The sequence below is a fragment of the Caloenas nicobarica genome, chromosome 7, assembly GCF_036013445.1.
Source record: "Caloenas nicobarica isolate bCalNic1 chromosome 7, bCalNic1.hap1, whole genome shotgun sequence".
NCBI lineage: Eukaryota > Metazoa > Chordata > Aves > Columbiformes > Columbidae > Caloenas > Caloenas nicobarica.
In genome coordinates this window covers 16,984,179-17,007,823 of record NC_088251.1, presented here as the reverse complement: position 1 = coordinate 17,007,823, position 23,645 = coordinate 16,984,179, and the positions used below count along the sequence as shown (strand labels likewise).

At 36.9% G+C, this 23,645-nt stretch overlaps 1 protein-coding gene across 1 annotated transcript; it reads right to left on the bottom strand.

The window, feature by feature from the left end:
* Positions 1 to 990: 990 nt before the first annotated feature.
* On the bottom strand, positions 991 to 23,593 carry LOC135991014 (uncharacterized). Its single transcript, XM_065639245.1, has 13 exons — positions 23,562 to 23,593; positions 22,894 to 23,086; positions 22,612 to 22,688; positions 15,504 to 15,579; positions 11,727 to 11,858; positions 10,754 to 10,877; positions 8,879 to 8,939; positions 8,729 to 8,775; positions 8,213 to 8,288; positions 7,120 to 7,221; positions 5,677 to 6,594; positions 4,733 to 4,843; positions 991 to 2,532 (listed from the first exon to the last, which is right to left on the bottom strand). Exons 3-13 carry the CDS (start codon positions 22,638 to 22,640, stop codon positions 2,220 to 2,222), a joined length of 1,989 nt encoding a protein of 662 aa, XP_065495317.1. The 5' UTR covers positions 22,641 to 22,688; positions 22,894 to 23,086; positions 23,562 to 23,593; the 3' UTR covers positions 991 to 2,219.
* Between the last annotated feature and the right edge of the window lie 52 nt (positions 23,594 to 23,645).

Below are 23,645 nucleotides of genomic sequence, written 5' to 3'. Positions count from 1 at the left end.
AGAAGTGATGTTTCTTTTGTCAGATAACAGGAATTACACCACGTGACTCTGTCTAAACCCTCCAAGGGTCCTGCAGGATCTGACCAAGGGCTGGTAACAGCTACTGCTGATCCTAACTCCATACGCCACATTTCTCTTTGCCCTGAGCTTTCCAGTGCACCAGCTTTTCAGCTACCCAGGCAGCCCTGGCAGCCGCGCTCTAAAGCAATGAAGGATTGACTGTAGGGTCACTTCAGTCCTAAAATACATAATTCAAATCCCCAAAGATACGAAGGGGAATTGTTTGCTCTTTATTCACTGTATGAATATTGCATACATAATATAAAAAAAAAAAAAAGCTTGTAATACCAGTCACTAATTCTTAGCTCTCTGGAGAATAGCAGGGTGGGGGTTTGTTGTTGTTTTTTTAAAAAAATCTAGAAATATAGTAGCCCATGTTGCAGATCTTCCTCACATCCAAATAAACAAGTCTAGGTAGAGTCTCAGCTTAACCCCCATTCAAAAAAAAAAAAAAAAAAAGGAAAGTGCAAGAATAAATGCCTTTTCTGAACATTTGGTGCTCAGTTCCCCAACCGGTTTATATATAAAGATCTTCATTCCTGAGACCGCATGAATGAGGCTCACAATCAGAGATTTAATGGGAAATACAATTGACTAGCTGCTGTGAAAATGAGAAAACTATTTACTTTGTACAATAAAGCCAAAGTTGTTCTACCAGTTGCAAAGGCAATGGAGCATTTGCAGTTTGAATTCGTATCCACAGAATCCTTTGATTTTGGGAACTTTTTGCATGTGTTACATAACAACAGGAGTTGCCAGATATTCCACATTTTTCAAATCTAGACCTTATTTAGTAGTCATAGAACCATGAATTCAGAAATCTGGGGTTTATGCTGCTGCTAAAAGGCAAAAAAGCTCTGTGGGTTCTGGCTATGAACACATAAACACTTTTTTTTCCCCCCCAGTTTTCTAGTGTATACGTACAACTCTCCTGCTTCATGCTTTAAGACTATGCTACTTCTGAGGTAGTTTCTTAACTGCATGAATTAACTATCTAGCATTGATTTTAATTGCTTATTTTAATATCATGATCTAGTTTTATCCTTATTGTGATGCCTTTAAAATATTAATTTATTAAAATGTAATAATGAACAATATAATTTTTAAAAATTACCTAAGTATTACATCAATACTGCTTTCCATCCTATGAGCTAAGATTCCTTTATCCACAGCAGGAGCTGCTAGTGCTACCATGCAGCTGCTGGTGTGACTTTAGTTCCCGTTTATTGCCCCACCTTCTTGAGACTCGCTGAAGTGCCAGTTCAGAGGAGACTGTTCAATACATTACTCGTAAAAGTAACTTACCTGAAGAGGTTATTCTTCTATTCTGAATACATTACTCTGCTGCGCTGTAAAAAGAAACTAGTAAAAAATAGATCCAGAGAGTAAGACAGATATGACTGACGAACAAGGAGGTGTAAATATATAGGCACTGTAAGCTGATGATACATAAGCTACCTCATTTGCAGGTGTTGCTGAGAAAATTGTGCAATTTACTTGCACTTGGCTATTCCGAAACATATATAACCTATGGTATCAGAAAAAAAAAAATCAGGATGGGGTATTCAGATAACTGAAAAGCAAGTCTGACATTTAGAGTATTCAAACTCCATCAGTTTCCACATTCTCAGCAATCTGGGAAAAATTCTGCTTTGAAAAAAAAGTGCAACTATAATAGGTCAGTTCTGTTGATGGTACATAAAATCTAGAATCAAACTGCAATGCTGCAGAGACTAAAGAAGGAAGTGGACATAACTTTGCTTCATTCATTTGATAGTATTTTTTCTATAATCTCAATGCTAGTATTTTATTATTACTTTTGCATCCTGAAATCACATCATTTTAAATAAATGTAAAACAAAAGACACAACTACAATCACTCAGAAAGTTGTTTTAAGGTACAGGGTTCCAATTTCACTAAGAGGAAGGACTACTTTAATTCCATGTGTACTGAGACCTTGTCTCCAACTACGCTTAACAAATAGACCCTAACAAATTTAAAGAACCAAATATCAGGAGAAGCTAATCTTACAATATTGACCAGTTCTCTACTACTGAAATTTGCATTTTCCTAATTTGTTAAAAAAAAAAAATTGGTCCACATACAAAGTAAAATGGGTAAAATTAAGTCTAAGCTGAGCAAACACTGTCCTTTTTATTCAGTTCCAGTTGTAGTGTTCTCTTGGAGGTAAATCATAATGTGTTCTCTCTTCCTCTTCAGGTCTACAACCTAACGGCAGACCGTAATTGTAATCAACTGTTACAGCTGGTAATCTTTTGCTTTGTTCCATCTCTCTGGAAGTTTCACCTTGAAAAGGTTTTCTTTCATAGTCTATTGAACTATCTTCTTGGTGTGCAGATGAAGATGGATGCATTGTTCGTGAAGAATATGGTGTAAATCTGTTTTTTCCTCTATTAAATTCATCTGAGGGATGCATTCTTCTATTGTCTTCAGGACAATTTGGTCGCTTACTGTAAGAAGAACAAATACGAACAGTGAAATCCTTAGAAATAAACCAGCTGACTTATTGTTGGTGGCCACCATTAGAAATCCTTGGTTTTACCCCCTAAAATTAAAATCCTCTCTACTGGATGTTGCAAACTTGTTTATCTTAAGTTTTCAATTCTAATGATTACAATCATAGCTCTTTATAGTAAGTAATTCTACTGGAAGACATTTGTTTCAAGTGCTGTTTCTAATTAAAATTCCCTGTTTACTGAAGGTTTCTTTACCTAGGGGCCATTTTAGTTCCTAAGCCCATGTTTTCATTTTTATGAATAATATGTAATAGTAGCTCTCTAGTACATAGTTTCAACAGGCAATAATATACTTTGGATTTATACCTCCAAATACTTTAATTATTAATTTTTCTGCAATAGAAGAATCACTCTCCTACAAAATACATATGGAAGGATCTAAAAATGCATATACAATATAAACACCTTTTGTTTTGGATTCTCTTTACTTTCAAGTACCTTACTTACTTGGTAAAATAAGTGGTCTATAAAGCCAAATCAGAACAATCTTTGTCATTTTAAAATCTTCTCCCTCACAGAACCACAGCTTAATTTAAACTGGAAAGGATCTCTGAAAGTACCTAGAGCCACCTGCTCAAAGTAGGTCTAATTAGATAAGTTTGTGCAGGTGCCATGTCCAGCTGAGTTCTGAGTATCTCAAAGGATGGGGATTTCACAGCTGCTGTGGGCACAACCTGTTCCAGCATCTGACCATCCCTCCCAGAAAAACTCATTACCTTGTTGTAGACAGCAATTAAGAGTTAAATATAGCATCCGTATTTTGCTTTTTTGCTTACTGGCAATAGCTGTTCATATTTTGTAGTACATTAGCTTGAACTGTGCTTGTCATGTCAATGACTAATATCAGGGAATCTCAAACCATTTCATAATCACAATATAGATGGACCACAAATTAGTGACGTTATTTGCTCAGTGTTCAGATGTAATGGTTTAAACTGAATTTAAGCAAAAATATTCACAGAATCACAGAACGTTAGGGATTGGAAGGGACCTCAAAGATCATCTAATCCAATCCCCCTGCCAGAGCAGGAACACCTAGGTGAGGTTACACAGGAAGGCGTCCAGGCGGGTTTTGAATGTCTCTAGAGAAGGAGACTCCACAACCTCCCTGGGCAGCCTGTTCCAGTGTTCCGTCACCCTCACTGAGAAGAAGTTTTTTCTCAAATTTAAGTGGAACCTCTTGTGTTCCAGCTTGAACCCAGTACCCCTTGTCCTATCATTGGTTGTCACCGAGAAGAGCCTGGCTCCATCCTCGTGACACCCACCCTTTATATATTTATAAACATTAATGAGGTCGCCCCTCAGTCTCCTCTTCTCCAAGCTAAAGAGACCCAGCTCCCTCAGCCTTTCCTCGTAAGGGAGATGCTCCACTCCCTTCATCATCTTTGTTGCCCTGCGCTGGACTCTCTCCAGCAGTTCCCTGTCCTTCTTGAACTGAGGGGCCCAGAACTGGACACAATATTCCAGATGAGGTCTCACCAGGGCAGAGTAGAGGGGAAGCAGAACATCTCTGGACCTACTAACCACCCCCCTTCTAATACACCCCAGGATGCCATTGGCCTTCTTGGCCACAAGGGCACAGTGCTGGCTCATGGCCATCCTGCTGTCCACCAGGACCCCCAGGTCCCTTTCCCCTACACTGCTCTCTAATAGGTCATTCCCCAACCTATACTGGAACCTGGGGTTGTTCCTGCCCAGATGTAAGACTCTACATTTTCCCTTATTATATTTCATTAAATTTTTCCCCGCCCAACTCTCCAGCCTGTCCAGATCTCGCTGGATGGCAGCACAGCCTTCTGGCATGTCAGCCACTCCTCCCAGCTTGGTGTCATCAGCAAACTTGCTGATAGTACACTCAATTCCCTCATCCAAGTAATTGATGAATATATTGAATAATACTGGTCCCAGTACCGACCCTTGAAGGACTCCACTAGATACAGGCCTCCAACCAGACACCGCCCCATTGACCACGACTCTCTGGCTTCTTTCCTTCAGCCAGTTTGCGGTCCACCTCACTATTAACATCAATTTTTACACTGTACAGTTTATTTGTATTTTTTTAGCTAGGAAACTGGGGGAGTAACAGACTTACTGTCAGAAAACAACCTCTGAACCTATGAAATCTGATATTTACCTATAACTTCTGTTAAAGTCATCATTATCAGACCCATAATCTCTCTGAAGCGAAGGAGATGAGGGGAAATGAGGTTCTGGTGCATTTTCATGGGAAGAAAAAGATTGAATTCTGCAAATAACCAAAAGAATCACATGTTAAGAAGATTACAAGTGGTTGTAAGCTTTTGAAAACTATGCATTTATCAAATAAGATAAAAATATTTTTACTTTAAATTAAAATTTACTTAAAATTTTAATTGTGTTAATTTAACACCTTGAAATGGTATTCTTCATTGTAATGATATAATATCTTCTGTTTCAGCTGTACAATGGAAGAGACTAAATCAAGCTTTACTAGTCCAACAAATATCTGAACTGCATTCTGAAATATTAAAAATATTTTGAAACATTATGTCAGAATCTAATAGGTTTACTAATAAGTGATATATGTATTTGGGAGAATATGATGCATGTTCAGAAGCAAAGGGATTTCTAACAAACTATTAACTCATGAAATAAACAAATGCAAGTCAAGCTTCCTCATGACATTACTGTTTATCTCTGGCTGAGGGCATAAATAAAATTTCATATCCTCTTCTGTCTTGAGTATTGCTTTTTAAATGTAAGTTTCTGTACAAAGCAAAGTGAGACAAAGAGTTTTGTTTCAAGCTGTCTCTAAAACAGTAAAGGAAATACATAAGCTTTAATTTAAAGAAGCACAACCTTTTGATTTAGGAAACATTGATTTTCAAAGCTGCAGCACTCCAGTTTACATCAAACCCTTCCGTAAGTAAAAAAAAAAAAGGTAATTAAATTATCATTTATATATGATTTTAAAAGGCTGATTAATTGATTTCAAATTAATTTATTTGAAAAATAAATTAATTTTAAGTTTAATCTAAAAGTGCTGAGGTTTATACTTTTATTCTCCAATTCTGTTCTTACAGCTCAAGAATGCTTTACCTGTCTGAACACCATTCACGTGGCAAGTCATCGTGACCTGGATGATCATGAAAAGGTCCTGGCCTTTGTCCATGCCCTTTGTTAACATAATCAAAGTCTTTTAACTGAGTCTGTTCCTGTAAGTCATCATAAGGCTGATGGTCATGAAAAGGTCTGCGCCTTTGTCCAGTACCTTTATTATCATAATCTTTTAGTTGCACCTCTGCTTGTAAGTCATTGTGAGGCTGGTGATCATTGAAAGGTCTCAACCTCTGCTCACGACCCCTATTAACAAATTCAAAATTTCCTAATTCTGGCTGCATGTCATCATGTGACTGATAGTCATGGTAAGATCTCAGTCTTCGGCCAGGACCTTTGTTGACACGATCTACCTCTTTCAACTGCATCTGAGTCTGAAATTCATCAGGAGACTGGTGGTCATGGAACGCTCTTCGTCTCTGGCCACGGCCTCTGCTACCAAAATCAAAATCCTTTGACTGCCTGTCTTCCTTCAAATCACTGTGAGGTGGATGGTCAGGAAAAGATCGTTGCCTTTGCCCACAGCCTCTGTTAAATACAATGTCCCTTGATTGTCTCTCTGCCTGTAAATCCTCATGAAACTGGTGTCCATGAAAAGGTCTCAACTTTTGTCCAGGTCCCTTGTTACTGAAGTCCAGGTCCTTCGGCTGCATGTCTTCTTGATAATCATCATAAAACTGGTGATCAGGAAAGGGTCTTCTCCTCTGTCCTGGTTTTCTATTGCAGTCCCAATTTCTCATCTGCATTGGTGCTCTTAAATCATCCCGAGTCTGATGGTCATGAAATGGTCTCCGTCTTTGTCCAGGTCCCTTATTAATAAAATCAAAATCACTCAACTGCATCTGTCCTTGCAAATCGTTGTGAGAGTGGTCATCATAAATTCTTAATCTTTTCCCAGACCTGTAAAGAAGTTTTTGTCTTAAGTAGAACATCATATTTAAGTGCTACAAGTCATTAATGAAAACAAGAATTTTTAACTAAGAATTGATAAGAAAGACATTGCAAGTAAAATATAGAGGTATCAAAGCTACTAAGAATCCAGACTGTAATATTATAAAACTTTCAGTGTCATAGTAAAAGCTGTGACACATATTCAATTAGAATTCCACAGCACTTGTTAAACAGGCAAAACCAGTAATTTCAAATTAATTAAAAATAATTGCAGATTACTGTAGAATAATAAAGGACGGACAAAGACTCTAAATTTTTCCAAGTGAACTAATTACTTATGGATTCTAATGGCACACATTCTTTCTTTATCTTTTCCCTGTTTCATCAAATTCTGCAAATATACCTGGCATGAGTAGGCTATATTCATAATATCTCTTTTAAAATAGAGTATCTATAGTATTTTCAATAAGAAACAATTATCTTTCCCACTGTGTGGGATTTTCTGGCTTTTAAATCCATGTTTCAGACTATTACCCCTGAAAATCCTCATTTGGGAACCGCTCTACAGGTTCTTCCATTGCATGTGGTGGTGGAATAATATCTTCATCTGAATCCCATACATCCATTCCAAGGTTACTAAGAAGAATAAAAACATCTCACGTGAACTTCCTTTTTTAAAACTTACTATTGAGAAAAAACAAAACAAAACCAACAATAACAAAAACCAAAAGAAAAACCACATACAATTCTTCAGTTCAGAATGACAGAAATTTTTTTTACGTTAACTTAAATTTACAGATATTTGTAACTCAGCAAATTTTAATCTTGTGCATTTATTTGAGGAAGGACTGCAGGGAAAGCAAAGAGAATACCTAAACTTCATCAGCTTGGAATGACATCCTAAAGGATGTGAGACCAGCACTACACCTATTCAAAAATCTGACACGGGACTAACTTAATCATGCACGGACTATAAAACAATGATAACAGTAATAGAAATGGCATTCAATTAAACTAAAAAACCTCAAATCAGTCAGGTATTATTTTAAAATCAATTTACTGCTACAAGATATCATTGACACAAATAACTTAGAAAGATGTAAAGATTAGTATTCTTAGGTGAATATTATGAACATGAAATTCTTACACACCAGGGATACAACTTCTATGAACAGAGGAGTTGAGAATAATCTTCCACTTCGGTAGTTTTTCCCATATTTTTTATCCCTAAAACTGTTGGGTGTTTTTTTTTTTAATATCTGGTTCTACCATGCTAACAGTAGCAGGCGGATCATAGAGGTTATAAATAAATCTTTGAAGTGGCTTCTTTCAGTGTATAACGAGAGAATACTCCATACACTTGTCATAGTATGATAAAACCACAGCAATGTTCGACAGTAGTTGTCAAATTAAAAAAATCTTTTGAACCATACAAATTCAAAAGATGGACAAAGGCAGTACATTGCACGTTGTGTTATTCATATCAGAAGTCTTGCAATAAATGTGTAGTTGCATATTAAAGGTTTAAGAGGGGGTTAATTTTGGCTTGTAACTGGAAGTGAACTTTCCAAAATATGAGTAGACATACTGGAAAATCTTAGCCATACAACTAAAGGCTTTTGTTTACCTTCTCATTGGTTGTGTTCTGAGATCTGTGAGATACACAAGACCATCCATGCGATGACCTCTAGCATCACCAAAAGCTAAAGGAAAAAAAGATACAAGTCTAATGAAATGTGCTCAAACTGAGCCACAAAAATGTGAAAGGCAAGTTTGTGTTCACCATGAGATGCTGAATTTGAAAGAATTCTAACTTGATACTAAATACTTCAGCAAGCTAGCATCATTGCAGCATTTTTTAGAACAACTGAAACTAGTAGTGGTAACAACCTATGACTGAAAACCCTTCAAAGCAAAAGGAAAAAAAAAAAAGATTTTAAGCAGCTGAAATAGACTTCTACAATGCTGTCAATCTGCTAATGCTCAAGCCTTGCCTGGAATAGAATCAACAGTCAGATAAAATCTTCTATGGAAGCCAGCACACTCTAAGGATACTAAAATAGAATTGGAGTATCAGTGAATACAATTGCAGTAATTGTGAATTACAACCCAACATATGCCTTAGTTCACACTGTATAATTACCTTGGATTGCTGCCTCTGGATCCCAGCCTTCAACATCTACAAGATATCTGAAGAAAAATATGATTAGATTATTGTCCCAAAGGGATCACACATTAATATAAGAACACTATATTTTGTGATCAATTACTTCTGTTTTTATACAATGCTTACCTACATATAAGGTAGCCGGTTCTATTAATTCCATTAGTACAGTGAACACCAATGAGTTTCTCTATCAAAAAGAAAAACAGAGTCTTTAATAGTTCAGAAAGTGAAATTACTAAAAAAATCAGTGCAAGACAAAAAAAAAAAAGCTGTACTTTTCTAGCAAAGTAATGATAAATAATGCTTGCTATTTACAAAATGTCAAGCCTGTAAAAGAATAGACAAATCCAGACTTCTTTCTCTTCCTGCTGGATCTCCAGCAGCAGTTAGCTTACTACATACTTCCAAACCTGGGAAGACTGAGATTAACTCTGCAGAACGTAGGAAAAAAGAAAGAGGAGTGATGAAAGGTAAAGTGGCTGGCCTCAGCCAGAACTGCAGTAACAGAAGAAACATAATAAAATATGGTTTTGAAAGTAAATCTAAACAAGCGAATGTAAAATTGAGGAACTTAACTTACACATTTTTGTAAAACTTACAAAAATGAGAAAATACGCATAATGCCCCTAGTGTCTAGGAGCACGAAATACATTACCAGAAGAATTAATTTAAATGGACTAAAAATTTGGATCATTATTGGGATGAACCATAGAGATGAGGAATTTAGGTTCATGCATGGATAAAAGAAGCACTCTAGTGGGACTCAGTAATCTCTAAATAAATACATTTTTTTCTTTCTTTGCCCCCCTGGCCCATGCCCCCAGATTATACTAAGCAGGTAAAGGTCAAAAAGCAGAATAACTTACTATTATTAGGGTGTTTCAGATGAGGTGTTTCCAACAGAAATAGGAAAACACTAAAATGGTCATGCAAGGCACCAATAAAAATGCATCCAGACTATCCCCATACAATTCTAATTATCCATATTTCATGAAAAAAGTGAAAAAAAATGAAGTTGAAATAGAAAGGACTACTATGATGGTCACAAATAAAAGGTTATGAGAAGGGCTCTAGGAAGCTTGTCTTATTTAGTCTGTAAAACCAAATCTAAGATACTGAATATAATAATGGGGGGATGGAGAACAGCAATACTTAAAGGCAAAGGTGGCATAAGAATAAAGGTGTATTAACTGATTGAGAGTTTTAGGCTAGATTTCAGAAGAAAACCTTTAATCATCAGATGAACAAAGTTCCGGTCTTTGAAGTGGGACTTTGATAAATTTTTGCATGAGAGAAAATGTAACTGCCACAGAACAGGACAGTCACATTACCATGTAAGTTTATTATAAGTTGGTGTCCTAACAACTCAGACACTAAAAAAACCACAACTTCCCCAAAATTTTTTGTAAGAAGAATCCCGAGTAACCTTAGGGGTAATCGAAAACAGATGGCAAGTTACAACAAGTGAGTTAACACCAAAATGAAAGTTCTCCCAAGTTACATAAACCCTGCCAAAATCGTCTTACTAGCTGGAACTGCACGTCTTCATCCAGTAACAAATTAGGAATTGATTATCTCAATTCTGAGAATCAGAAATAATTAGATTCAAATACAGACTATTCTTTGTCACACCAGACATCACTAGATCAAAACCAGAATAAAACCTAATACTTTCCAAGTAACTTCCCTAAGCTAAAAAAAGAGCAAAGGAAGAACCTACACACTAACTTCCTGAGCAAGGACCAAGACTTCTTCTCACACCTTTTAATTTTCCCACCACTTGAATTCAGCCTCTCACACCTGAGATTTACGTCAGAGTTCTTTCACAAAACTGAGTTCATCATCCACAGCAAAATCAGAGTTATGCTCTGCAGTGAAAACTGTGTGCACTTGGGCAGTTAATATCCCTGCTTTCTCACAGAAAAAGCCAAAGTAACCACAGCAAAGAGCATGAAAAGCCTTGTCCTCCAATATTGGACAAAGAGTTAAAAATCTATTTACCATTTCCCGCATTTTCCCATAGGAATTTTCTGACCCATTTTTTGAACTGTAGGATAGTAGCATTATCAGGGACTTCAAGTCCAATGGTATAAAGTTTCTTATACTGCACACTTTTAGGTAAATCCTAGTGACAAGAAGAAAACAAAAAAAGGTAAAAAATAATTGAAGTCTTGCATCAATGAAAAACCTTAAGCAATATCTAACATAATGCCAGTGTAAAACAGTAGTTCAAAGAAACCTGAAAATGATCTTGACACAATTCTGTAGAGACGCTCTCAGAAACTACCATTTACATTTCCACTTTAAAGACTGTTCTCAAAGAACAGTTTCTACAGAAAACTTATTCATCCCTACTAATAAAGCAGCACATTAGCTAAAGAGCGCAGACTTTTGTAATTCCATTCTAACCCATTTTACAGTTATTAGCAATATTTGTCCCTTCCACACACAATTGCACATATACTCACATATTCAACACTTTAATGCTTATAGCCTATGTACATTCGAAGATTAACATTCAGTTATAACACTACTATTTATTCTCCCTTCCAACAGAAGGCTGATTAATGACAATTGTTTGAACCACAATAGTAGAAAATTTTAAATTAGTAAAGTAATTTAGAAGTGTACACTTTCTTCATGGATTCTACTGAAGACCAGTAAAAAAAGACCCCAGAGATAAATGAGAATGTCTTCAGGGCACAGACTGTGGTCTTCTGCATCTTTTCTGTGGTGCCTGGCACCGAAGTCTTTATCCATCACTCTGAGTTACCATAAGACAAATAAGCCACAAATGCTCCTAGCTGGGAGAAAGAGTTATTTCCTCTGCAATAAAGCATTTAGTTTATATTGGAGACACAAAATAAGTCTAGATGGCTCGCTTGTCTATTCCAATTCAAGGTAAGCAAATGCATAAATACTTTAAAACAAAGGTTGCAGTAACTGATTTATTTTGTTATTATGCTTATATTACCTTAACTTCATAGTATCGTGTGGTATATGTTAAATCAATAATTAATCCAAGTTCCACATTTAGGGCTTTCATTGCAGCAATTAAGTCTTTCGGTGTAAATTTCTGGGTTGGGGTAAGCCTTTGGTTAATTGCCTACAATGAAAATAGAAAGATTTTCTTTTTAAGTTCAAATAACAAGACATTTGTTATTCAGCTGCTTTAATTAAGACTAGGAAACACCAGCATTCAAAAAAGACGTTTACAGTATCAGAGCCATACCTATGTATCATACGGATAAAAAAGGAAGCAAATAAAAAGAAAGCTAGAATTTGTCATGTATTCCTATTCAGGTGAACATGCAAGAAAATGCATGAGAATTTCCACTTGTACGATGTTAACAAACATTATTAAAATGAGCACTAATTTGATAGACACAAAAATCCTGCAAAATGCAGCATGTATATACTGGTTTTTAAGTAACCAAACATCTGCAAAAGTTATAACGGCACAATCCCCTTTCCCCCAAACATACTTTATCCTGCAAAATAACACAAAATTAACAGTGTATTTCACATAAAACATTATCAGTTGTGATACAAGAGTTCATTTCTTTCAAAGGTTTTATCTTTCTCCTCACAAACACTGTGCAGACATTTTTATCTCTACTTCATCTCTTGGCAAAGTATACTTGCATGTCATTTAGCACTGAGAAATATTAAATAAGACTAAAATATGGTGACTAAGAAAGCTGCATGTTAGTGGGTAATGAATAAGTAACTTCATTTAACAGAAACAGCGGGAAAAATGTTTACTCACCCTGTATTTTTGGAAATGTGTTCTTCACTCTACGTATGAAAATGCCTCATGTACGCAAGACTGGATTTTCTCTGAATAATGTACTTGTCTGTTGTGAGAGCCTTTTGACACAGGCTCAGTCACAACCAGTAATGACAGTGGCAAAAGATGGAGCAGCCTCGACCACCTCTCAGTTCCTTTATCAACAAGAAATTCAAGCAGACTGGACTCAGAACTAATGGAAAGCAAGGCAGCCACTGACCACACACCTCTTAGAACCACAGATGGTATAGGGTAACTAACCATTCCTCCTTTGACTGTACAGATTATAATCTAAGATGCTAGCAAACACTTATCTCAAGTCTGGAAACAGAGACAGGAAACAAAATTAAAGAATGAACAGCAGGACAGTCCTGTCAAAGCTGTTATGCCATTAGGAAGCTTGAACTAAAAAGAGTAGGTAGAAAGCATATAGAAATTATTCAGTCCTGTGTGTTTCAGGTATTGGTGTGCTACTGAAAAAACAGTGGAAGTTGTTGAGGTTCAAACAAAATGAACATGAATCAGTTATCTCACCACTACTCAGCAGTGACTTGTAGTAAAAGCTGAAACTGAACTTACTGACTTGGATGTGACAACAGTGAATCTGCAAAAGGTCTATGACAGAACATTAAAGAATTCTTTTCCTTTACTACCTGAAGTCACACAAACTGAGGTGGAATACAATTACAAAAATAAGGTATCTCTGAACATATTGCTTCATTGAGTAAAGAATTAAATGTGTTATGAAAGGCCGTTTTGAAAGACTGCTCAGTATTCAGTAGTTTAGGTGTTTAATTGGGCTTGAGAATGTGAGAAATTTGTATCAATTCTAAAATCCTTCCAATGGCATGGGAAAGAACTTGGCCAGTCCTACTGTACTACGATGTTACTTTTAGGATTACAGTGATGATCCGCAAAGCAGGACAGAAAAACCTTCCAAGTAAACCCATGATCTTAAAGCCTTTACTATCAGCACATCTGCTAAAACAACCCTTGAGTCTTGGAATGCTGAATGTGCTTTTTCAACACATTTTCAAATCTTTTCAGTTTTTCAAAAAATGCCTTTTCCCTTTGGGTAAAAATCACCAATCATTAATTTCTTAATGGGCAGCAGAGAGAAACTGCTGCATATTTACAGGTCTGTTCCACTAATTTAATAATACAACTTCTGACAGAGTATGACCAATCAGTTCTTCAGCATTTCCAGATGGATTTACTGACCTCCACCATCTTTGCAAAGACATCAGAGTTTAGCCAGCTACACATTTTATGTGTATTCTGCCACAAACTCCATGAGCTTCAAGCACAGGGTCTCTGGCAGACTCGTCATTTCTGCATCTTGCATAGCTGAGACTGAAAAAACTGAAGGGACAGAAATGCTACTGATTTTGCTTTCTTGGTACCAGACTTTATACCTGGCCAAGTTCAAGGACAGCTTCACAGAACAGGGATCTGTGCCCCAGTGAGATCATTAGGACTGGACATGAGCACCACACTGGAGTGCCTACTTGTGATATATTGCTATAAACGCGCTCTGAGAATGTCTGCCATTTTCATGACCTCTGTTGGAACTCCTTCCAGACCATCACAGGAGCTACAGGGAAACAGCAAAGTTAGCAATGAAGTATTTTCCTCTGAAATCTGGAGTGACAGGGAACTGGAAATACATGCACTGATCAAATCCTGCCTATTACAGTACATCTATGCAAAAAAGTGGATGCTGGATCAAGTGGAATTACAGGAGCTCATGATGCAAAAAAATCCTCTCTCAAATACCCCAATACCAAAGAAGCTAATTATAAATCTACTGAATTTTATATTCACTGCTAGATATGTCCACTGGTGGTCTTTGGTAGAAAGACACACAGCTATTATACTATGCACCAGAATCGTGGAGAACATGACAAATGTCAAGTACGAGATCTGTGGTGTCAAAGGAACCAAACCATCAGACTAAAGCTGTAAAAGCAGCTGCAGGGAGCAAACCCTGCAAGCATTCCACTTCAGCCATTGTTGATAAAAGTGAACTGAATGGTGACTGAAAATGTAATGGGCACTAAGATACCTGAAGAACCAAATTTTTTGTATGTGAATATTAGAGTGTAATCTGTAGGCAACAGCTTAGACAGCATATTTACTCTTAACTGCTAGGGTTATGTCTAACCACTGAACTTTAAAAGAGTGTAGAAACTTTTATTTCCTGTCTATCTGAAGCAAGGACTTGTAAGAGTTAATTTATACATGTTTGCCCTAATTTGCCCAAATTTGTTGTATGCCTCAATCTACCAAAGAACTTAAGAGTCTAAAAAAGAGCCTCCACATTTTGTATTGTTACAAAGAAGTAAAAGATGTGACTCAGCATATTTAACAGATTAAGATGGCATTCCATGTTAGTAAGAATCTAAAGGAAGTACTAGCACATTAATAAATCTATGGAGACTTCTTTTTTTTAATACACTGTGTTCCTCCAGATCACTGAAGCTTTTTATTTATTACATTTGTAATGTGAATCTATAATCTTAGAAGTCCTGCAGCCGCTGCTGTCCTTTAATGAGTGTTTGATTTCCGCAATATTATATTTTGGCTTACATTGCCCTAGATTGCTATTCAAATCATAACCCCTTCCATATGATTTTCTTATAACAGTCATGAAAAGATATTAAATGAGATAATGAATTTAGGCCACTTAATAGTGACCAAATGAATCATGCTGAATGATTAGAGGATTTATGATTTTTAAAAGATAAATAAGAGGAGTAACACCAAATCAAAATTTTAAAAGAAAGACAAAAAATATAGAATATGATGTAAAAAAGCCACTAGCAGATGACTGGAAGGGCTAAATCTGAATAAATTATTTTTCATAAAATTTCCTGAAGTTTATATGAATATTCATGCTATTTTTCATTACTTTGGCACTATATCTAACAGAGCTAATCTGTAGTTACTTTTTACACATACCCCTTTTAAAGGTACTTTGAATGCAATAAACCTTGTTCCTGGTATAGGCTGTCCAACTGGTGTCAAACTCCGCCATCTGTAATGAAACAAATATTTATTTTTAAATTATTTCAAATTACATGATTTAACAGAAGACACCTGCAGCTTCATGTAAAACTTTTTCTTTTAAAAAGATACTTGCTCTTGGGATTAAAACTTTGGTAACACAAAGCACATAAAAATTAGGTTCCTTTAAAATTATAACAGCAGTTATTTCAAACTATATGAAGTAGCTTACAAATATCAGGCAATCTGGTGCCATACTTCACACAATTTGAATAAAACAGTTATTTCAAACTCTTCCAATCAGAAAGATATGATAGTTATATTTTTTCTATGACAGGCAATCCAGCTACCAGCATATTATAAAGATTTAGGTTTCCAAACAGCAGCACCCAATGGTTCCTAAAATTCCTTGACCACATAATCAAGCAATCATAACTGATGTGCACAAGTTTGAAAAAATAACCAATTAAATCCTGATATGTAAGTAAAATATTTTTAAAAATCCATCTTCCATTAGTAACCTGCCTGTTTCACCAAGAAACTAAGATATTTTTAGAATAAGTATAAAATTATGTTATAATATATTTGAATAAAATTAATAGATTAGCATAATTTTGGGATAAAGTAAACACAGAGTTGCCTAGAAGATGCTGGAAGAATATCAACAGAATATTGCTACAGCACTGATAAGGGCAGAAGCTTATTCAGCACACTACGCAGCTTAAATAAAGACATCTTTATTGTTTGCAAGTTTAAAGTCAGGAGCCATAATAAAACAAATCTTTATTACCATAAAGCATCTAATCTCTATTACCATAGAGCACTACCACAAAGAAAATAGTTCTTAGAGATAATGTGCATGATTGCTCTTATTATACATTAGAATTATGCCCGCAAATCTGCAATTATTCCATGAAGTGGTTTCAAGGTATCACCAGGACATCTGAAAACAGTATTTTTGCTTTCTTCAACTTCTAAAAAATTATTCCCTCAAAATGGTAGGACAGCATTTACACACAAGTAGCACCAATATAAAGCATAGCAGATGGGTAAGGTTCAACAGCTAAAAAACTATTATTATATTATAGTTGGTGGAAATTTTTCAACTTGGCTGAATCAAACACCTTTTAAAAGTTTTCATATGAGCACATAAATCATTTATTTGACAATGAAATGTAAAGTTTACTTTTAATAAAAATACAAAGCTTCTAGATTTTGCAAATGTGTTTACTTTGTATGTGCTTCTTTTTCAAAGAAACATTCTTGACCGCACTTTCTCTTGGTACTTTGAAAAATACAGAGAATATTCCATCACACCAACACTTAGCAAAAATCCCCTACTAACATGAAGGTCTGTTACAACACCCAAAATACTAGCAGTTCTAAAAATACACAGAACTGGCATTCACAAAACCTACATTGTACTGAAAAAACTCTTGATGAATCACATTTCAGAGATTTCAAGGTTTTTAGAAAGTATAAAAAACTTTATCTGAAGAGGAAAACAACTTAGCAGATCAATTTTACCTTCAGAGAGGTAACTTACTAAATTTATGACTTTTATTTCTTCTCCTCATGTGAGAACAGATTATCACTATGACCTCAGAGGATACAGCTGGATGAATTAAAATCTACATGGCCTTTTTGCATTTTCACCTTGTACTTCAACTATTAAAATACAAATCATTTTCCTAAGATTCTTTAACACTGGTGCCCATTCACTTACAGTTTTTTGAATTAATGTTTAAATTAATCTCTCCCTTTAAAATGGAACATCCAACAGCTTCTAGATTCCTTTCTGATTTCCATAAACCCACATCATTTATGAAATAAACTGAATACTATATAGAATATTAAATACTGAGTATTTTGCTTTGTTCACAATTTCCACATGGGACCATAACAAAAACTACATGTTGGCTGGATAAACTCTGTAAAATATCCATAATTACACTTGCCATAGTATATAAATAATAACGTTACCATTCACAGATGTTTGGAAGTAGCAAAGGAAACACTTACAGCATGGTGACTGTAAGCATAATTGATACTAAAAAAAAATCATGTAACAATCTACTTCATCAATGTATTTAGCACTAACTTATCTTTTTTGTCTTCATCATGAGCTAAAGAACAGATTGAGGCTCACAATGTAGACATACAGATGCTTAGTTTAATGGATAACAAATGGAATAACAAGAGTAATAACAACTCATCATTAGGAAGGCTGTTGTAAACAGCTGTCACATAGAAGACAGATACAATGTGAGAAGGTATAAGGGCTAGCTAGAGATTAAATCACTGAGGGGTGTTTGCAGTAAAACTTTTTACTAAATTCCAAATTATTGCAGGAACTTTGTATCTCATAATTGCAATGAGGGAACAACAACAGTCTTCTACTTAATCTGTTCCCTTAGCTTAGGATAGTTACATATAGGGAAAAAACCACATTCTTAATCACCATAGTTTGAAAAACAGTGCTCAAAAAATTACGCATCATGTATGATAGAGGAAAAGTGTCTAATTTGATAAGTCTTCCCAAGTGAATTTTCAAGCTTGTAAACTTTGGAGTCTGGCAGTTGTAGACTAGTTGTAAAATATGAAAATAAAAATCTGAGACTACGTTCCATTTATCCTAGTTTAAGATAGATAAATTGTATATGAATCAATTAAGATCATAAACAGTGTAAATGGACAGAAAACATTACCAAAGGTAACAAAACCCACAACATAATGAAATATCTTAGTTGCAAGAAGTCCTCACTTTAAAAAAAAAAAAAGGAAATGAAACATACAGAAAAACTGTGAAATCTGCCCTGTGCATAGTTTAATTTTACCTCATTCACTTCCTCTTAGAAAGGTACTAAATGTATGAACCATATTTAGATGTATATTTAATCTGAACTACTGTTAAAATTCATTACAAAGTCAGTTTTAATACCAGCTCCTGTGTCTTGCTCATTTTAATAACACTGGAAATTACATGTCTTTATTTAAAAGAAGGAAATACTCTTCTTGCTTTTGCTCTTAAACTTTCAAACAGAATTAGAAAATGGGTTGTACCCAGAGATATAGAAACAAGTGCTGCAAATGCTGTCAGAGGAATAAAACGAGAATACAGTATTTTTTCTTCAACCTAGTTCAATTACTTTTTGGTGTTACCTCTACCAATAAAATGTACAAAATGCTTCACAAAATTAGGGTTTAATCTGATAGCCAGCCATATTCACATATACAGGTTTAGAAACATTGTGAAGGAAAGCAGAAGTAAAAAAATCCCAACCACAAAAGACCAATTACCTTATATAGAAAGACAATTTAAAAGATGCCATAAATTAGGAAATCCAGATCTTTTTTAACCTACTTTCTCTTGGAAAACTCCGAATGGAAATCTACCATGATTATCATAAATATAAGCAATGATGAGCCAATAAGAAATTATTTTTAAAAGGCTTAAAAATCTTATTTTCTTTAACTAGCAATAGAACAGACTTTGTAAAAATTCTGAACTTTTTTCAGATTAGGGGATTTGACAGAACAATGCACCAGGATTACATAGTTTGTCGTCAGACCTTAATAAACTTGGGGTTTTATTCTCCTGTTTTTAAAGCCATCTAAATCCTCCCAGAAAAAACAATCTGCAAAATCAGCAAGAAACTCAAAAGCTGCTGACAGCTCTATGGTAGAGAATGAGCAGAAGGGATTCTTCATCAGAAAATATAAAGGGTATGTGTTCCACATTATCTTTAAAATGATATTTTAAATGGAAATTTTAGCATACTGCTGCATAACTAAAAATTATCTCAAGTTAAAACCAGCAGATTGAAATGAAGTACTTAAGAGAGACAGCACTTTTAAAAAGTGGCATTGCACACACATGATACATTTTCAGTTACAGCTTTATTTTTCTAAGTTTTCAAACAAGTAAACAATCCATGGGCTACACACAGGTCGAGACCTGAAAGTCAACAAAACATACACATTAACAAATTATTTAACTATTTAGCTTTTACACTTCCCACTTTCCTATCACATTTTGTCTTCGTCGCTCCCCAACTACCATCAATTATCTTAAAACACAGGCAGAATTTTGCTTGCTGTTTTAAACAACAGAATCACTCCTTGGTTGAGAAAAAGTGTTAAAATCAAACTAAAAATATTGTTCTCCTTTCCCTCCGAAATGTCTGTGATGCTTGAATGGCTTCCAGTTAAATAAATAAGTAGAATTATTATTGATACTACAGCTAATCTGTTAGAGGTTTTTAAGCCTATTTTACATGAAAATATATTACACTGCTTATCTCTTTTTATTTAAATGAAAAGCAATCATGTTTTATTGTCTTTTTCTTTAACCTAAAAATTAAGAGTTATTCAGTAAAACAACAGAAAAGAAACTAGCTTCATGCATCCCAGTAAAAGTTTATGAGCTATGTGATCTAGATTAACCCATGAATCTAGCAGCAAAATGTTTTGCAACAGCAACAACCAGTGAAATGGCTGCTGTTCAAGGACAAAAGAAAAAAACAAACAGCAATAAAATTAGAAAAACACTTTTAAAAAACACGCAGCTTCAAGACCAATCAAACGAGGACCATCGACAGGGCCTGCATAGCAGCCTCCAGCTTCACCTGGGCTAACAGACATCATTATAGAAATGCCCAGGATAAAGAGAGGCTTACAGTAAATTTGAGTAAAGCAAAAATGTAGCATTCATCCTGAAACCTCTTTAGTTAAGCTCAAAGGTATGTTGAATACCAAGATAATAATCCAGGCAAAGAACATTCAGTCCACCTCCTCCTCTTACTGCTGCAGCAAAGATGGTGCAAACAGCATCAGATCAAACATTCTGGGCTAGGGCTGAGTGACAGGGACACAGAAACAAGATTGGGCCAAGAAGAACAGGGTACAAGACTGGCAGTGCAGATCCATTGGTAACACTGACAATTAATACCACTTTAATATTACCTAAGGTGCCGAGTACAGTCAAAGAGCTGATATCTAGCAAGGTTGTGCAGTGCTATAGCACAACCCTTACATAAAGGCAACTTCAATTACACTGCAGACACAGCGTTGTAAAAGGCGATAGTTTTAGCTGACCAGTTAAAAATAATCACCATTTCTTGTTTAGTTGCACTATGCCTAGGTACTTATAATTTAACTGAAACCTCAAATTTATTGTATTGCTTTAATTAGCATAGTGGAATTTGGATTAAAACTATTACAAACTGCATAAAGAATTGAGGCAGTAACAGAAAGGCAATCTTTAAAAATGCCTATATGAAGTGTGAGTTTCTTTTGTTTATCTACTACAGTGTTTCTCTTGCACTATCATTAAAAATAAGAGTTACTGTTAGATTTATTGCTATTACAATACTGATATGATTCAAGTGGTACTTCCATAGTACGCTAGCATCTAGACTGGTCCGTTTGCTCTAGTGTATCACAATCTCACTTCTGCTAACAATGATTTCTGGGGCCAGTAAATCACATGTGCAGGATCACCTAGCTTAAAATTAGTTTTCCTTAACTCCTCTTCCAGGGTTCACTGCTATTTTTCCCAGTGAACTAAACTAATTTATAGTGGAGAACTACAACATGCTGTGCTAGCGCAAGAATGACATCAATATACTGCTGCATGAGATTGGGAGACTGACAATTCTTTAAACTCCTTTACTGCCAAAACCCCAATACTGTTGATGTCTAGCCTGATTTGTTAATAGTACGGAAAAGTAAGTATCTGGAGAAGCTGAAGGCACTTCAGTATCATGAGCTTTGTCACATGGTAACACTAACTTTATAACCAACTCCTCCACAGTAGATGTTTCTCTCACTGAACGATACATAGGTATTAATTTCCAATCATAGAAGCCAAAAGTACAGTCCACTGCTTCTTCTATACTTAAGAGAAGAAATGCACGCAGCCTGAAAGCTGCTCCAGTTCAAATGCCAGGGGGAAAAAGAAGTGAGAAATGAGCACCCCATTCTAAAAGTTTTAGTAATAGTTGGAGAAAACAAGGAAGACGGTTATTCTTTCAGGCTTTCTGCATGACTGTTTGCAAACATAACCCACCTTAGCTCAATATTGTCCAGCTTTTAACTTAAATTTCACAGAAAGTTTCAGAGAAAGACATGCTTAAATAGCTTTTCTAAATTTTAATCCCCAAGTTTGTCAGCTATGAAAAAAACTTCAAAGTTTCTTGAAGTTATTTTTAAGTGTTTGTTCATTACTTTTAGAAAAAGCGTATTTTGCAGAAAATGCTTTTTGTATTTTAGTGCTCCTCCCAAGAATGTTCTTAATAACCTTATTTCTTCCCCTGAAACGAGGAAAATGTCAACCCTTTCTCAAATAATGTGTAAACTGCAAGTTATTGCCACATTACAGGGTGCCTTTATATCTCAGCACACCCTCCTATCCAAGAAGTTTGTATATGTACATTGTAACGCATGGGTTGAACTTCTAAACTTGCACTCTTTTTTTTTTTTTTTTAAGTAGAGCTGGAGGATGGAACTGTGTCTGCTTTAAATGAGATCATTCTGTGGTCCCCATATGCACTCCCAATCAACTAATCAGAAAGCCCGTATAGTGCATTTGAGGGTCTTTATTATTTTTGCTGATAAAACATTTTTGTTGTCCTCTTGCTAAAAACAAAAATGCAGGATGTTTCTGGACCCAAATCCATGAAAATAGTCCTTAATTACATGCATGCAAATACCTCCTCCCATCTTATCAGCTCTTCCTCCACTCCTGGTAGCAAACATCTGAGTAGTCTGAAGGATGGACTATTCTCCCATTTTCCCAGTAAGTATACACCTGGGGTTAAGGAGGTTAGGAAGAAGGGACTGTGTTTGACTGACGAAGTGTTCACAGACAGGCTGAGAGCATTATACTCACCTGGGGGATGAAGGGTTGTGTTGTTCCTGTCTTGGAGAAGATACCTACCTTACCTGGCTGTAGGTGGTGAAGATGCTTGTGGCAAGAAAGCACCTGGGGCAGTCAGCGCCCCCTCTCTGGGGGCAGGATTATGCCTGCTCCTGCCTCATGCTTAGTGTGAGGGATACTTACCCATCGGGGATAGTATTCTTCTTTACCATGCTGAAAGCAGGAGCAGGCAGAGCAGGAGACAGCGGTGAAAGTGGGCACTGCAGCAAAGGAGAGAGAACCGCGCAGTTAACACGGTGCTAACCTCTATCTCCATCAGTGGGCCTCCTCACAGGGCTGACTCTCAAGTATTATAAAATAAACCAGTCAGCTGGGGCTTGAAGCCATCCTGAACAAGTCCTGCAGCTTGCAAGCTAGCCTTTCTCCACGGATACAGTAAAACAAGTTGGAAAAACAACGACTCACCTCTCCTCTCCAGGAGACCAAGAGAAACGGAGAGGAGAGGTAGCAGGTTTCTCTAACTCTAGCGGCAGCACTGCAGGGATGAAGATGCTCCTGGCAGCCCCTTCCGTCCCTCTCCTGTGGCTCGGGGCAGTTGCTCTGCCCTTGTGCTCCCACAGCTACAACTCTTGCCTCAACGAGAAGAAACTCCAGGCAGCTGCAAGAGGCGAGGCCGGCACCTCAGCAAGGGAAGGACCATCACCTGCCCCACTCTAACCCTGGCGGGTCCGATCCCGCCGGATCCCGGGCACTGCCAGCGCCCGCCGACCTCAACCGGGCCAGGGCAGGGAGAGGAGAGCGGGGGGCTGCTCCCCGCCGCGGAGGGCCCATGGCCGCCGCTCCACAGAAGACTCTTGAGGCCGGGGTGCGGCTCCCTCCTCAAGCCGCTCGGCCCCACGAACGCAGGGAGCCCCGGGCAGGACCGCCTCCCAGGCCGGTCGGGGCGCTCTCGTAGCGGGAGGTGGCTGAGCTCCGGGGAGGGAAAAAGAAAGAGAGCGGGGCGGGGGCAGGTCGCGGCCTGACTGCGGGGGGCCGAGCAGTCGGCTGTCGGGGCGGGCGTGGGTGGCAGCAGGGGTCGGTAACAGGGAAGGGCCCGTGGGGCGGGGAGGAGCGGGGCTGCGGGCGGCCCGTACCCTGACACGATTTCCCTTGGAGAGGAAGGTTGCTGCGAGACAGCGCGTTCCCGAAACAGTCTCGACTGCGCCTGCGCGGCCGCG

Bases quoted from the DNA above. Each gene is read 5' to 3' on its own strand.
- LOC135991014 (XM_065639245.1), bottom strand. From the start codon at position 22,640: ATGGTAAAGAAGAATACTATCCCCGATGG. The intron at 8,776-8,878 runs GTAAGCATTGTA...ATTTTTCTTCAG, and splicing joins ACCGGCTACCTTATATGTAG to ATATCTTGTAGATGTTGAAG. The intron at 7,222-8,212 runs GTAAACAAAAGC...TATTCTTCTTAG, and splicing joins AGAACACAACCAATGAGAAG to TAACCTTGGAATGGATGTAT.